Source organism: Mesoplodon mirus (assembly GCF_964341445.2).
Source record: "Mesoplodon mirus genome assembly, chromosome: 18".
NCBI lineage: Eukaryota > Metazoa > Chordata > Mammalia > Artiodactyla > Ziphiidae > Mesoplodon > Mesoplodon mirus.
This window is the reverse complement of record NC_138994.1, coordinates 13275124-13291303: the sequence shown is the minus strand read 5'-3', so window position 1 is coordinate 13291303 and position 16180 is coordinate 13275124. Positions and strand designations below refer to the sequence as shown.

At 55.4% G+C, this 16180-nt stretch overlaps 3 protein-coding genes across 5 annotated transcripts; 1 reads left to right on the top strand and 2 right to left on the bottom strand.

Moving 5' to 3' along the window:
• Nucleotide 1: 1 nt before the first annotated feature.
• OXLD1 (oxidoreductase like domain containing 1) lies at nt 2-1792 on the bottom strand. The gene is made up of 2 exons (XM_082604322.1): nt 1704-1792; nt 2-891 (listed from the first exon to the last, which is right to left on the bottom strand). Exons 1-2 carry the CDS (start codon nt 1761-1763, stop codon nt 490-492), a joined length of 462 nt encoding a protein of 153 aa, XP_082460448.1. The 5' UTR covers nt 1764-1792; the 3' UTR covers nt 2-489.
• Nucleotides 1793-1897: 105 nt separating this feature from the next.
• Nucleotides 1898-10418, top strand: CCDC137 (coiled-coil domain containing 137). Of its 3 annotated transcripts, none has more exons than XM_082604321.1 (7): nt 1898-2100; nt 2523-2656; nt 4097-4319; nt 5767-5849; nt 5997-6076; nt 6252-6475; nt 9979-10418. In XM_082604321.1, exons 1-6 carry the CDS (start codon nt 1961-1963, stop codon nt 6471-6473), a joined length of 882 nt encoding a protein of 293 aa, XP_082460447.1. In that variant the 5' UTR covers nt 1898-1960; the 3' UTR covers nt 6474-6475; nt 9979-10418. The 3 variants fall into 3 exon arrangements, with proteins under 3 accessions (XP_082460447.1, XP_082460446.1, XP_082460445.1); XM_082604320.1 differs by lacking the exon at nt 9979-10418 and adding an exon at nt 8656-9967; XM_082604319.1 differs by lacking the exon at nt 9979-10418 and having other exon boundaries at nt 6252-7671.
• Nucleotides 10419-13135: 2717 nt separating this feature from the next.
• Nucleotides 13136-16093, bottom strand: ARL16 (ARF like GTPase 16; the record flags this gene model as incomplete). Its single annotated transcript, XM_082603094.1, is given in 5 exon segments — nt 13136-14223; nt 14361-14476; nt 15062-15175; nt 15804-16015; nt 16018-16093. Coding segments are annotated over 5 exon segments (690 nt in total). The 3' UTR covers nt 13136-14051.
• Nucleotides 16094-16180: the final 87 nt, after the last annotated feature.

Sequence of the window (16180 nt, the reverse complement as noted above, 5' to 3'; positions counted from 1 at the left end):
GCCTGCAGCTGGATGAATGGGGCACATTCCAGGCCACCTGCGGGCATTTGTGCCTGCCAGAGCTTTGCTAACAGCAACCTCTCAGGACCGGATGGTCCTCCCTCTGCTGCACCACTGAGAGTTACCAGAGCTGACCTTTGGGACTTCTGGGATGCTGGGACATAGAAGGGGGCCCCTGGGGTCATTGTCACTTGAATAGTCAAGGAAACAGGTTTAGCCAACCTCACAGGTTGGTGAAGGCTGTAGGTGCCCAGTGGACATACAATGACATCTGCACGTGCTTTCCTTGAGGTGATACACACCTATGGATGACAACACAAAAGCCTCCTGTCTAACCGCCACACAGAGCTTATTTATTCTCAGGCAAAGTCAATAAACAACTCTTCCTGTTCCCATCGACACCAGCTGCACAAAGGGGCCGTGGATAAAGGAGGCTGTGCTGCATTCCGAGGAGGAGTCTGTCGGGGTGAGGCTGTCTGGCCAGGCGGCTCAGCTTCCACTCCTCACACGGAGCTGGATCTCCATCCGGAGGAAGGCCTTGAGGTTCTCATCAGCCACGTGCTCCTCCAGGGCGGCCAGGGCCCGCTCCCCGCCGTCCTGGTAGTGCTGCAGCAGTACGTCTGCGTATTCCACCCACACGCAGTTGGGGCAGCCGCTCATGCAGCAGTTGGTGGGGGGCTGGAGCTCAGGGGGTGGCGGGTACAGGGGTTCTGAGGGGCCCCCAACAGGCAGGGAGGACTCGGGCTGCCCAGTGCCCGCTGCACCTGCTTGGGAGCCCACCTCCACATGGTCCTTCCTGAACTCTCTGTGGCCTTCACGGACTCGGATCCTGTGAAGAATGCTGCCACCTCCAGGAAGCCTTTGGCCCCAGTCCCAGCTGGATAGTGGCCCCTAAGGATTCAGATAAGCACATGAGTCTCCAGGAAGCTGGTAAGGCTCCGCCTGCCTCCAGCTCTGGGGAAATTTCGGCCTCTTTTCATTGGCAGGGGTCCACGTCTTTCTCAGTTTCCTCACTTCCTGCGTAACCTTAGACAAGTTACTTCACCTATAGACTCAGTTTCCCATTTGTAAAATGGATGTAACGCTTGGTACGAGGATGAGCCACAGGTTCATAAGAAATGCTGGGTTCAAGGCCTCGCACTAGGCGTGCCCTCCAGCAGATGGTGGGGGTTGAGACTGCACCTCCAGCTAAGATGGCTCTGCCCGGTGGACAGGAGTATGGCGGGGGCGGAAGCCTGTGAGCTCCAGCCCACACAGCCACCTCTCCCTCTCCAACCAGTACTGCCACGTCCCTCCCCCGTGAACATACTGACTAATCGCATCACCCCTTCATCTCTGGTTCTGTCACATGAGAAGCCCAAGTCATTGCCAAAGGCCAGTGGGCAGCCCTCTCCCCACCTCCAGCCCCCACCCCGGCCCCCGGGTCCCCTTCCCTGCTCTGTCTCCAGGGCACTGAACACAGGCGCAAACTTTTCTTATTTCTCTAACTCCTCTTGCGAGGAGCACCAACTCCTTGTTCACTGAGGTTTCCCCAAAGGCTTCGCACACAGCAGGTGTTCAACAGGTACTGGACGAGGGAACGAGCTCAGAACCCGCCGGCGCTACCCTGGGCTCTGCCCGGCTGCCGGGAGAGCGGGGCTTCTCGGCCCCGGCGGGGCCCGGCCTCCCGAACGTATCCCGTCACCGTCCCCGCCGGTACTTGCCAGGCCACGGGCAGCGACTGACACCGCCAGGGCTCCCCGGGCCACACTCCACAGCAGCATCTCCCACAGCCTGGCGCACGGCGCAGGCGCCCCCCAGTCGGTCCCGCCCGAGCTGTGAATGGCGGCCGCTCTGGCCAATCCCGACCCGTCAGGGAGCTGCACCGCCCCAGTGAGCGCAGGAAGCGGAAATAGCAGGCATGGGACCGGACCGTGCGGGAGTGCGGAAGTGGCTTTTCTTTTGAGTGTAGGGCGTGCAGATGGCGGGATCCCGGCGCCGAGCTGCGGTGCCGGCGAGGACGGCGGGGACGGCGGGGCTAGGGAGCCCAGGGCGACCGCAGGGCCGGAGGCAGCAGGAGCCGGGGAAGCAGCGCTTGGCGCCACGGCCGGGGCCGCGCAGGTGGGTGCCGGTCTCATCGCCCTGAAGACTCCCCGGCACCCCTCCCCGCGCCGGGCCCAGCGCGCTGTGTGGTCCGTGCGGTGGGCGGCCCGGAGGGTCAGCCGGGTGGGCGGAGGCGTGAGGGAGTCTCCGGTGTGGCACTTGTCACCTTCCGGGGCGCCGTCTTTGCTATCCTGGACGAGGTCAGGGAGCGACGGGCCTCCCTGGGGCTCTCGGAGCGCCCCCCACCCAGCGTCCTGTGAGAAACCGGTCCAGGGACAGCCTCCGGGCGGGCGAGGATGAGGCCGTGTTCCCTTGACCGGCACGCACTACAGCGGCCAGGGTGGCCTGCGAAGTTTCTTTCTCCAGGCTCAGCTTCGGTTTCTCTGATTCTCCTTATGCTCGATTGGAGACGTGTCTCACCCCCGTGTTCTCCTTCCCAGCAAAGAAAAGAAGAAAGTGAATTGCAAGCCTGAGAACCAAGATGAACAGGAAATCCCTTTCCGGCTCCGAGAGATCATGAGGAGCCGCCAGGAGATGAAAAACCCCATCAGTAACAAGAAGAGGAAGAAAGAGGGTAACTGCAGGCCCATGCTGGGTGGCCATAAAGCCTTGCGTGTTTGCATCTACTTAATTGCACAAGTATTCAGTGGCGTTTCAGGCAGAAGAAATCTGCCAGACCCCAGCAGTCAGGCGGTGCAGGAGCATGTGGAGGACTGACCAAAGGCTGGTGTCACCAGGGCCAGAGTGGTGGCTGGCAGCAGGTGGCAGTGTGGTTTCAGATGAGGCTCCAAAAGGAGCCCCTGGGGCCTCATGGGCCAAGGTGGAAGTGTTGATTTTCCCCTCCCAGGAGTAGTGGAGATCCATCAGAGGGGACGGTCAGTGCAGATTTACTTGAAGGAAAGGTCACCGTGTAACAGTCGAGGGGGCGAGAGGACACTGCAGGCCAGCGAGGCTCTTGCAAGTAAGAAATGATGGTTCCTTGGACCTGAGTGCAGAAATCATGGTGGCGAGAAGTGTATGGTTTCTAGAGGTTACGGAGGGAATTGATCAGACCCCCTGAGAAACTCATCCCTCCCACCCTCCCCCCAAGGCCAGGTAGGGTGCCCAGCTGTCAGCCTCTGCCAGAGATAACACTCCACATGCTGGGGGACGGGGCCCAGGGTGTTTGTGTTTTGTGTACACGTACAGGTATTTGTTTTCCCAAACATGGGACTGATTTTGCAGCAATGCTGTTTTGTAATTTCTTTGTCAACCTTAGGCTTTTCATTGGGGGTTAGATGGCTACCAAAGCGATAGTGAAATAAAGAGTTGAGGAGGGGGAGGGGTAGAGGAGGGCACTGGCCCAGATGGAAGATGGCACATTCTGAACCATGCTCTATTGAATCAGCTCTTTTTGGGGTTTAAGTTATTTAAAAGACATAAACTTACACACGTGGTGAAATCAAACAGTACTGAAAGATACGAGGTGAGGCGTGGCCTCCTTCCCTGTCTTTGAATCCTGCTCCCTGCCCCTAAAAGAAACCGCTGTCCGTCTTGTTTACCTTCCCAGGGGAAATATGCATATTTTCACATATTTATGAGGTAAAAGCTATACCTTCCTTCTCTATATTGTTTGGTGTCCTGGGTTTTCACTACCAGTGGATTTTGTAGGTCTTGCCACGTCCTTATCGTAGCTCTTCCGAGCTCTCAGCAGCTGTGCAGTGACATCTCTGGATGAACATAGGGGGATTCATTCAGCCAGTCAGCTAGTGACGGATACTTAGGTTATTTCCTGTTTCCTTTTTCAACCGAGCTGCAGAGGACATCTTTGACATGTACCAGTGGGCTGTGGGGGTCCCACCCCAGGTTACCCCCAGCTGGCATCTTAGATCCTCTTTAGCTCCCACGTGAGCCTGGTCTTCCTTTCCTGTGGCCTGGGGAGGGGAGATGAACGTGGGCGGCCAGCCCAGCGCCACCTGCTCCCTCCTGCCTTCACTTCACGACTTTCCCCTCTGAGGTCTCCCTTTGTCCTCAGCCCAGGTGGCCTTCAGTAAGACGTTGGAGAAGGAAGCAAAGGGAGTGGAGCCGGACATCGCTGTACCCAAGTTCGAGCAGAAGAAGTGGGAGTCCGACAGGGCCTACGTGCAGCGCATGGAGCAGGAGGCACAGCACGTGCTGTTCCTCAGCAAGAACCAGGCCGGCCGGCAGCCTGAGGTGCAGGCGGCTCCCAAAAAGGGGAAGTCGGAGAGTAAGAAAGCGTGAGTGGGGCCTGCAGGGGCTGGGAGGCAGGGCTGTGGGGTCCCACCAATTTCTTCTGCATTGACAGCATCTTGTTGCCAAGGGGCACCCCACCTACCCCATGATTCAGGCCGAGCAGGACCTGGAGTCAGTGGGTGTTTTTCTCTGTACCGCAGCCACTTAACCTCAGCGCTTCTGGGAGGCTCTGAACCCATAGAGCTCGGAAGGCCTAGCTCTGTCTGTGCCTCTCTCTGGAAAGCATCAAGGCGTCCAAGAGCCAAGGGAGGTTGAGGGCCAGCTGTCCACCCCGGGCCAGTTGTTACAGGGAAGTAGAAAAACAGTGAGGCTCAGTGTCCTCCCAGGAGGGCCTGCAGGCCGTCAGGGGACTATGCCTGCCTCACGGAAGCTGGTTTCCAGGGTTCATCTTTCCAGCCCAAAAGAGATTTGAGAGCCTGTAGCTATGTCATTTGTAAAGTTCTATGACCTCTCAGACTCAGCTTCCTGGTGGGTAAAGTGGTGAAATTGGCCCCAGGAGGAAGCCCACCGCCAGCCGCAGCTCCCCTGCCCAGCCATACCCTCAGCCCTGGAGAAGTCTGGGATGCAAGCTGTGTGCCACCTCCCTGAGCCTGTGGGTGGGAGCTGGGGCAGTGGTGTCAGCAAACAAATGCTTTTTGAGATGTGTATCTGCCTTTACTGCAACTTTTGTCATGAATCAAGCCAGGCTTTCATCAGAAATTTCTCTAAAACTGGGCACTTCCTTGGTGGTCCAGGGGCTAAGACTCCAAGTTTCCACTTCAGGGGGCGTGGATTCGATCCCTGGTTGGGGAACTAAGATCCCGCATGCCATGCGGTGTGGCCTAAATTAAAAAAAAAAAAAAAGGAAGAAATTCTTTTAAAAGCTGTGAAAGTTAGATTGTTTTCAGCTTTGTAGAGTTTCCCTATGTCCAGATTCTTAACATACATGTACTTATGTTAGCCAGTGAAAATTACATCACACAAAACATATCCCAGGTACCACCTAAAACCACAGTGATCTCCAAAACTGTCATTGAACATTGATTCTAGTAACAATAAGGGACCATGTCACACATGCTGCTGTGCGGGGCCAGCACGATTCTCGGGGGTGGGCCATTCCGTGCACTGTAGGGCGTTGAGCAGCATTCCTGGCCTCCACCCATGAGGTGCCAGGAACCCCCCTCACCCCCCAATGTTGTGACAACACAGAACATCTCCAGACATTGTCCGATGGGCTGTAGAGGTACAGCCGCAGCCACTGAGGACCCCTGACTTGGAACTTTGGAGGGGCCTCCTAGGTTCTGAGCGCTCTCTGTGGGTCCTGGGGTTCAGAGGCAGCCACCTGGGGTCTTTCATGATGCGTCCCTCGTGGGCAGGGGTGACCTCTGCCTCTTCCTGAGTCCAGTGAAATGAGAGTTTAGGAAAATGAATAGCACTGTGCTCTCTTCCCAGGTTCCAGAAGCGACGGCTGGTTAAGGCCCAGCAGAGGAGGGAGGAAAAGGCAGCAGAAAGGCTGGAGCAGGAGCTGCTCCGAGGTAGCTCTTCACAAAGCAATTGTGTCAGCCCTGGTTCAGGGCAGCTTTGTCTCCCCAGGGTCGGTGGGTGGGTGGACAGTGGCTCCGGGTGCCAGGGCTGCAGTGGTTGTGTGGGCAGCAGGCCTCAGTTCTTCTTTGCCCCTCCAGACACTGTGAAATTTGGTGAGGTTGCCCTGCAGCCCCCAGAGCTGACTGCCAAGCCCAGGATGAGCACAAGTAGGGACCAGGTAAGCAGGGGTGGGGGAGTTGCCCTTTTTGCCCCTCGGTGCTGCCTGGTTCAGGGCACACAGGTGGAGGGCACCATGTTCTCACTGGGCTTAAGCTATTGGACCGACCTAGGCTCTTTGTTACCTCCCCTTCTTCCTGAATCTGTGCCTCAACCTCCCTCTCTCTCTTCCTCAGCCTGGCAAGAAATCTCTGATGCTGAAGATGCTTTTAAGCCCTGGCGGTGTGTCCCAGCCTCTGACCACCTCTCTGGCCAGACAGCGGATCATGGCGGAGGAGAGAGAGCGGGCTGTGAACGCCTATAGGGCGCTAAAGAAACTGCAGCAGCAGCGGCAGGGGGCTCAGTCACGACAGCCACCCCACCTCCCTTCTGGGAAGAAGCCAAAGACGCAGCTGTGATGGTGAGGGACCAGAGATGCTGCACCTGGGTTGGGGGTAGATGGGCAGATGGCCTGCAGTCAAGAGTCCTCTCCCTGGCACACATCCTGGGACTCAAGTTGGGGAGAGGGCTCCTGTTTTTTCTCCCTAAAGACTGCTGTTTCGTGAGTGACCACCCGCCGGCCCCATGTCTCACACAGGGCGTCGTCTGTCTCCTGAGCCCCCAGAGATGGGGCCAGTGCCTGGGTGAGATGCAGCCAGCATCATTCCCTTGAGCCTAGCATCACATACAGCTTTGTTCTGAAACAGAGGTCCAGGCTGAGACACAACCTAGGGCCACTTTACAGAGGGCCAATCCCATAATCCTGTCCCTAAATACCAGTTAGTTGTAGACACTGCCGATTTAGGTTAACTAAGTCAATAAGCGAGGCTCTGCTGGATTCGACGGAGCAGTACAGCTAGAGTGAGAGCCAGGCAGCAGGTTGGTGTGGGGAAAGGGCGGGGGTCAGCATCTAGGCCACCTAGACCAGCTCACGGCAGTGCTGTCACGGTCCTCGCAGGGCAGGTAGAGCCACCCCAGCTCATGTTTAGGTGTGGAGACTGAGCCATCCACATAGAGGTTTGGGGAGGCTGGGTCCTTATGTCATCAAGGTCTCTGGGGAGGACAGGGCAGGGCTCTCCAGCAGGTCTAGAGTGGCTTGACAGCAAGGACAGGAGCCCAGCCCAGGACTTTCTTGTAGTCAGAGGGGCCGTGTGAGTTCCTGCCAAGGGCAGGGCCCGGCGAGGTTTGACTCTCCCACAGGTGCCAAAGGAGGGAGCACCTGGGTTTATCATCCTGCTCAGATGTGGGATACAAGTGAGAGAATGGGGCCGGGGCTTACAGACTGTTAGCAGTTGAACATGGAGGGATGGGGCAGGCCACTGATAGCCCCATCAGAGAAGGACAGCTGCCGGGCTCCCTCACTCTCTCCAACTTGGGCTTCTCTAGCCAGCAAAGATGGCCTGGACAGCTCAGTCAGCGCCGGGCCTCAGCACTGGCAGTCCTAGAGAATGAGTGTGGAGTTCTGTGGAATCTATTTTGCTCTTCCCCAAGTTTGCATTTTATGTAATGAAGTTTATTTTTGTTTTTGTTTTTTGCGGTACGCGGGCCTCTCACTGTTGTGGACTCTCCCGTTGCGAAGTTTATTTTTGAATTAAAAAATTTAAGTTGTGGAAGCTCTACCTGGAATCAGGGCTGTCACTCTTTCAGGGATGTGTTTCTGCATGGCGGGTGGCCCCGGCTCCTGCGTGGGATGACCAGGCGCTGGTTGCCATGCAGTAGCCAGGACTTGCCCCCATCACGTGGCAGTTGGGGCAGGCAGCACATCTCTGGTTCAATGTTGGCATCCTTCTGACAATAGGGTCCCGAGACAGGCAGGGCAGCAAGAGCAAGGGGTGAGGTGGGGTCGCTGAGAAACACCGGTGTTTCTTGGATACAGTGCAAGTACAGTATGAATGTGGCAATGAGGAAACAGGTCATGGTGAGGGAAGTTTGCCTTTGGTCCCATGAAATGTGGAAATTACATTCCCTCAGGCCCTTGTCAGAGTGCCCCTAAAACTGGTCAACTTAGCTCAGGCTGGCTTTACCATCAGAGATGTCACCAGGCCCAATCTCACCCATCAGAGATGGTGACTAGGCCAGAGCTCACCCCTCAGAGATGGACCCACAAGCTGGGTATCACCCCTCAGAAATGGAGCCCACACTCGGGTCATCCCTAGAGACAGAACCCAGGTAGGATCAGCCATCAAGACACTCAGCCCGGGTTAAAGGTGTTGACCTTAAGAATGGCATAAGGTCTTTAGCCAAAATGAGTTTATTTGGAATCAGAAGAATTTCAGTTCAGGACAAGCAAACTGGCAAGTTGGAGGAGACAAAGGGAAGGTCAGCTTTTAGTAGGTTTTAGGAGGAAATTAGGAGGGCCTTGGTGGTTTTCCATTGGCTGCAGTCAGTGGTTAGCTTGTCACTGGGCCGGACGGAGACCTTCCTGCTGGGTCTGTGAGCTGTGGTGAGGGATGCATGCTTGAGAGCCCTCCCATCATAGCTTCCCTACCCCATTCTGATTGAGCTTTCCTTTGCTCATTTCCACATTCCTCCCTTTAGATGAAGATCTTTCCTTGAGAGCATCACTGATCCGTTTTAGTGGAATTGTGTTTTGTCTCTTAGCACCAGGACCTTTCCTGGACGTCATGTCTCACATCAGAGGAAAAGTGCATAGTGATTGAAACCAAGTGAGCCCACGTTTGAGTAACAAAGAAAGAAGGAGGAACTCTCAGCCATTTTCACTCTTAAAATCGTGTCTTATGAAGTTACAGGCATCAGCAGTCATCTCAAGGCATTGAGCCAACATCATACTATTCATTGTGTCATTTCTACAGGAGGTTGATAGGCAACATGTACAAAGTTTAAAAATGGGGAATTCCCTGGCGGTCCAGTGGTTAGGGCTCTGTGCTTTCACTGCCAAAGGCCCAGGTTCAATCCCTGGTTGGGGAACTAAGACCCCACAAGCCACGAGGTGTGGCCAAAACAAAAACAAAACCATAAAAAATATGCAAAGCAGAATGAGAAATACTATGACATTTAGTTTGTATGACGGTTCTAAACCATGACCCTAGACCTGAAGGTAGCCAGCTGAACAAAGCAAAGGACCAGAGAGAGTCAGGTGAAATTTGGGCTTGTGTCCTCATTTTGTGTAATTGAGTTTCTACCCCAAAAGTGTTTATCCAGGTAGTATTTGCAATCGTACAAATGCCTCCTTGTTCAGCAAGTAGGAAATCGAAGGCTATGTGGTTGTCTAAAAGTATTTTAGCCAGTGAGTCAAGTGACCATTGTTGGGCTGCAGAATCAGCCAGCTCTGATATCGGGGGAGATTTCCGATCACATTCTCATTGGCGCTTACACCGACCCAAGGGGGTTTTGATGAGAACTGGCCAAATGGCACAGACTCGTAGCACTTGACCAATACAGTGGGTTCCCCAATCACTATGAAGTTCAAGAAGCGTTCCTCTCCGATGGGATCTTAGCCACAGAGGAGGCAGTGGCTTGTCTACGTGGAAAAGCTTCAGTCCATTGAGGAAACATGCACATCATTACCAGGAATTATTTATACCCATGAGATGGTGGGCAGCTCTGTGAAACCCACTTGCCAAACCTCGAATGGTCCATCAGGCAATTTGGAGCGCCTGGGAGGGAGCAGTGTGGAGTTTTTCTGGACTGTATTTTGGGAATGTGACACCAACCCTGGATCCAACAGCTTCCCACAAAATACTGCATAATATTTGGCTCACAGGCTCTAGAGCACAAACTCAGTAATTGTGGCACATGGGCTTAGTTGCTCTGCGGAATGCGGGATCTTCCCGGACCAGGGCTCGAACCTGTGTCCCCTGCATTGGCAGGTGGATTCCCAACCACTGCACCACCAGGGAAGTCCCGAGGTAGTTCCTTAAAATAAATTTCATTCTCTCTTTTTCCCTCTCTCTATATTTATAGATATATATAGATGCTGGAGCACAGGCCCTACCCTGCAGCTGTACCATCCAAAATATTTACAGACTGTCCACTGGTGGCCAAACTGCCCCAGTTAAGAACCACTGTGTATATAAATCTTTTCTGTTCCTTGCTGCTAGTTTGTGGTTTCCTTCATATGTGTCCTTTACATTTCTTGACAGTTTACTCCTAAATATTAAAAAGCTATCACTTTGTGAATGAAATTCACAATTCATTAAATTATCTAATTTTACTGATTTATTTTTTTGGCCATGCCACGTGTCTTGCAGGATCTTAGTTTCCCGGACCAGGGATTGAACCTGGGCCCTCTGCAGTGAAAGCACGGAGTCCTAACCACTGGACCGCCAGGGAATTCCCCTAATTTTACTGATATTTTAAAACTATTTTCTTTTACTCATTTTTAACAGGTGAGCAGGTGAATTACCTTAAACATACTGTTTTTTTTTTTTTTTTTTTTTTTTTCTTTTTGCGGTGTGCGGGCCTCTCACTGCCGTGGCCTCTCCCGTTGCGGAGCACAGGCTCCGGACGCACAGGCTCAGCGGCCATGGCTCACGGGCCCAGCCGCTCCGCGGCACGCGGGATCCTCCCGGACCGGGGCACGAACCCGTGTCCCCTGCATCGGCAGGCGGACTCTCAACCACTGCGCCACCAGGGAGGCCCTAGACATACTGTTTTATATTTTATACAAAATATAAAACTTGCACGTGACAGCACTAGTGCCCCAGGCCTGCTCTGGGCCTGGGGCCAGCAGGAGGCGGTCTTTGCTTTGGTCCTGCCTGATACCTGGGGGACTCTTGCACCGCCCCCCAAGCCAGTCTGGGAACACAGACACCAGGTGGCGGCATCAGCACTTTTGAGACGTCAGTACTGAGTTCAGAGGGCCCTGTGGCATCCACATGGAATTTGGGTTTCCACGCTGGGCTGTGCAGGCAAGTACCACGGCTGCTGCTTTCCCTCCCGCTGGATGGAGTACTTGCCCCAGCTTCAGGGTGTGTGTGTGTGGGAACGGAGCTCCTCCCTCTTAGGGCCACTTAGCTCTGCTGCTCCTTTTAGATCCCGGCACTCACTAGGCCCAGACCAAGAACAGCAGAGGAACCCAACAGCAGGGGCAGGTGTCCACTCCACCAGACACACCAGTTTATAAGGTGCGCTAACAGGGGGCCTGCTGGTTTGCACGTGAGGCTGTCATTCAGGTTGGCCTGTTCTGCATGTCAGCTTAGGAGCCATAGAGGAAGGCAGTCTCCTCCCCTAGTTGAAACACTCTTTTTTCTTGGTAATAAAACCCAGCAGATCTGAGCAGCACATTATTCCCAGGTGTCACTTACTCCGTGGTTGGAGTCCATACTTGGAAACCTGGAGATGCAGGCTCAATGGCTTTTCCAAGCACCAGTGGGCATTTCCATCACTGGATGGGGCCGTTCAGAACTGTCCTGAAATTTGTGGCCTTTGCTCGTAGCAGGGACCTGGAAATCCCAGGTCCGTCTCTCCCCTGACCTGTGTCTCTTCCTGAGCCGTTTTGTTTTTTTCCTGCTCTCTGGCACAGTCCCCAGCACCCTCAGTGGAGGACATGGAAGGTGGAATTTACGTGCCATTTCTGGCACGTTAGCAGTTTGAAGCAAGGCTTGGTGGGAACTGAAGCCCTGGTTGACCTGGAGCTCTCTTACCTGCAGCTGACCAGAGTGGGGGTGGGGGACAACCTGACGGAAACACTGAGCAGGGGCTTGTGGGGATGGGAGGGCACGAAAGGGGAGGAGAGGAGGCCCTGTGGGAGGCTTGGCAGAAGGAAAGAAGGGCTGGGGGCAGCCAGAGCATGGCCGAGTCCAGGAGCCACCAGGGTGGGTGGCGAGGCCGCAGCAGCACTCAGGCCACGTCAGCAGCTCTGGGGCCGTCCAGCCACCATGTTGCCAAGCTCTGTAGGCAATTCTGAGAACGGGGACACTGAGGATGGATGGGACCCTTTGATAGCCAACCTTGGGGGGTGGTGTTGGGGGGCCTAGCAGGACCCCAGCGTTCAGAAGCTCACCCTGTAACCTGGGCGAATGGGGAGTGTGTGCAGGTGGCACGTTCTCCAGGGAGAGTGCCCAGCCCCTCATCAGATTCTCAGGTCCCAGACAGCCTCTGCTCAGAACCTCGCTTCATCCCAGAAGGGAAAAGACAGGTTCCAGGTGGCCAGCACCCCCTAAAGGGTCACAGTCACAGAGCGGTCCCCACTGGGGCTCCAAACCACCGCTGCCCCCGTGTTCAGGTGTTATGGGCACCGCAGAGCACCGTTCCATGGCCTCAGCCTGAGCCGTCCAGCCAGTCACCACCTCAAAAAACCGGCTGTTCTGTCCTGCAGGTCTTGGGAAAACTGTTTTCAGGGCTCTTCGGGATCACCTGCCCAGCTACAGGATCTCTTCACGGAGGACATTTACTCCAACCGGGAGCCGCTTCTCAGAGCACCTAGGGAAACAGGAGCGGGTCGAGGACACAGGGCAACGGGAGCCCAGGCCCCTCAGGCCAATCTCCTGGAGTACAGATGTAGCCCTGCCTGTCCCCTCTGGGCCTGGATGTCTGGCCCTGGGGTCAGAGTGGCTGGGGCAAAGACACAACCACAGGGGTGGCCGAGGCAGGCTGGTGTGAACTGTTCCCGCCCTAGAGAGACCTAGGGATGCTGGGGCCCTGGGTCCCCATGAGACCAATGGGGGCCATGCCAGCCTTCCAAAAGCCCTCGGAGGGCCTCAACAGTGCCACCTGTGGCAGCCTCATTTGGAAAATGCTAAAATGCTTTGTTAAAACACACCTGCATCAAGCCAAAAGGTGAACTAGGCATGTGGCCCATGAATGGTTGACACTTCAAGGTCTGGCCATGCTCTCCTCGGTGCCCTGAGATTGGGGGACATCTGCCAGCCAGTCACTGTGGGTCCTGTGAAATCTCCACAGACCCACCATGGAGGGGGACCACTGGCACCTACGTGGTCTGCCTGAGAAGGCGGCACCGGCCCTGTACATCCAAGAGCCAACTGAGAACCTTCCCAGGGAACGGCAGCACTGAACTGGGAGGGCTATCGCTTCAACAGGGAAAGGAAGACTTGAGACTGCACTGCCCTGCAGGACATACAGAGCTTTCTCGGGGCGCCATTTAAAACCTCTGTAGAACAGAGTTCCCCTCACGCCCACAGTGTGACCAACTGGAAACCGCGAGGAGGCTGAGGGCCTGGGCCGATGACCCAGTGAGCTAGACCACCAGCTGAGACAGAGGAAGCTGTTGTAGGAAACTCACAACCACACGCAGAAGCAGAGGGTTTCTTACCAGACTGCAGTAGGTTTAATAGTGGCCCCAAAAGATACATCCAAGTTGTAACCCCCGGAACATGCAAAGGTGACCTTTGGAAAAAGGATCTTTGCACATGTAACTGTGGATCTTGAGATGAGATCACCTTGGATTTAGGGTGGGCCCTACATCCTCCTTATAAAAAGAGAAGAGAAGACCACGTGAAGACAGAGGCAGAGATTCAAGTCCTGCGAGCCACAAGCCAACGACACCAAGAGGCATGAGCAGCCACTAGAAGCAGGGAATGGATTCTCCCTCAGAGCCTCCCCACTTCTGGCTTCCAGCACCGTGGATGTAAGTTTATGCTGCTGCAAGCCACCATTTGTGGCGATTTGTTACAGAGGCCCTAGGACACAAATGCACCAAGCAATAGGTGTTTTCCCACAAGCTTCCTTATACTGTCAAGGTATCAGAAACTCAACAGGTTGGAGCTTGTGTCAGAGTTGAGAGAGCAGCTCTCCTAGGGGGAGGGGAACAAATCCCCTAGAACCATCCCAGGATGGTGTAGGACACAAGCCACTGGAAGGCCTGTCCTCCTCTCCCAGCGCTGGAGCCAGAGGGCAGATGTCAGGAATTCTATAACCTGGGTGCCTCAGTTTACCCATCACTGCAACTCAGCACAGAACCCCATCTTCTAGGGCTTATCCTGCCCTTATAAAAGCAGCAGATGGCCAGAGGCCAAGCAGTGCTGCTTCTGCCTTCTTGCCACAGAGCGGGCCAGCCACGCTTCTTGGCCCTGCAGTCAACCATTCGTTCTGTGGGTGTCCTCGAGCCAGCGCAGCACTTCTGACAAGCCAGTGCCTTTCCGGGCACTGATTTCTACCGTGGTGATGTTCTGCTTGGCACAAGCAATGAGGTCCGGGAGCCTGATTAACGACTTTATCTCTTCTATGGTCATGTAACAGGGCAGGTCACTGGAGTGAAAGCAATACCTGTCAGACTGGGCTGCCATCGCTGCACCCCCTCCCTAATGAGCCACCCTCCTGCTACACTCCACAGGAGCTCCGCCCTGGGGCACCCCCGCGTTCCGTCTCAGCTCACGGACACGTACATTTTGTTGAAAAGAATCAGAACCGATGCTTCTGCAAGTTGTTCTGCCGAAAGGAGAGCCAGGAGCTGCACACAGGATGCAGAGAGCTGGGTGGGGTTAGAGGCGTCCACCATGAACTGGAAAGAAGTAAATGGAAATTAGGACCCCCCTGCGATGGAACACCATCCCTGCCAAACCTCTCCTCGCGTGGCGGGCCTGGCTCAGGAAGAGCGAGAAAGGCTTCCGGAAAGGCAGGAGCAGAGGGGAGCGAGCTGTGCAAGAAGGACCGGTGTTATTTATTTGTTTCCACCTACGCGGAAGTCTCTACTTGTGTGGCCATTACTTTTCCAAGGAAGGGTCCTAGAATTTGGGGCACAGGCCTTGCCAGGATGGGACGAACCAGGGGATATAAAATTCAAACATAAAACGTAAAAACATACCCAGGGCAATAAGGCAGTGAGTGGATGGCACAGTTACCTGCAGAAAAGGAACACTGCCCTCAGCAAGCCTTCTGTGAGTTTTCACATTAGCCTGGGCTCAGGAGCCCTAGGGATCAGGCTGGGGTCCCAGAAGGAAGCAACTCTAGTCTGGACCCTGTTTCCTTGACTCGCACAGTTGCCCAGGAAACCAAACTCTATCCCACACAAAGTGAAACTGGGGACTAGACAACGCTAGAATAGGGACATACTTCCCCAAAGGAAGTTCAAAAGATTACGACCTACCAGGAGAGAATGACAGTTTCCATAGTAACTGGACCAGATGGGGCCCATGCACCCCCCCAGCTCCCGGATGGTGATCCTTCTCTGAGCCACGATGTCCGTTAGGTTGGTACCCACCTGTGGAAAAAACCAGGATGCACAGAGACCACCACAAGCGCTTTCCCACACGGAACTCCTGGATAGCAACGTGCCCAGCCCTTTACACTGCAACCTAACCCCCAGCATAGGTCTTCTCAAGTGTTTAGGCCCTAAGGCGGAACCCGTATGGGAGGAGGCCTGAAGATGCTCCCAGGCGTCCAGAACCCTCAGGGCTGGCTGTGGCCAGGGCACCAACGCCCACCAGCGGGATTCGCCCTGTACGGCGAGCAGCAAATGCAGTCTGACCAGTGGTGAGGGGCGGGAGGCTCCGGATCCCCTGGGACTCTGGGCGGAGCCAGGCTCCCCGCGGCGACACCACCTCCTTAAGTCTGTACTGAACACACTGACCCGCCAGACCCCAGCTTCCATTTAAAGGAACCCAAGGACTTCCCTGGTGGCACAGTGGTGAAGACTCCGGGCTCCCAATGCAGGAGGCCTGGGTTCGATCCCTGGTCAGGGAACTAGATCCCACAAGCATGCCGCAACCAAGGAGCCCGCCTGCCGCAACCAAATAAATAAATATTACCAAAAAAAAAAAGAACCCAAAGCGCTATTCTAACCGCAAGGGGACCCGCTTCTCCTAAACCTGCAAGAGGCCGATGCCTACCGTGGGCCGCGTGGGGGGAAGATCGCCCAGGTCGCCCTTCCCATCCCGGGAGCTCAGCTGTGCGAGGTAGTCAAGGTCTCCGAACGGGGCCGAGGAGGGAGCGCTGGCCGGACCCCGCCCCGGGCGCCCCCCGCCCGGGCGCCCCCCACCCCGCTCGCCAGCCCCCCCACCCCGCTCGCCACCAGCGGCCCCCGGACCCCCATTCCCCCCACCCGGCGCGGAAGGATAGTCTGCAAGCGTTTCACCAACAGCGTCTTCCCTACACCCGTGGCCCCAAGCAGGAGACACATCCCGCTCCCCGATCCACTCTACACCCGTGGCTCGGCGTCCTGGCGACGCCAGGCCTCGCCCCCGGGCTGCTCATTGGTTCTCGGCGC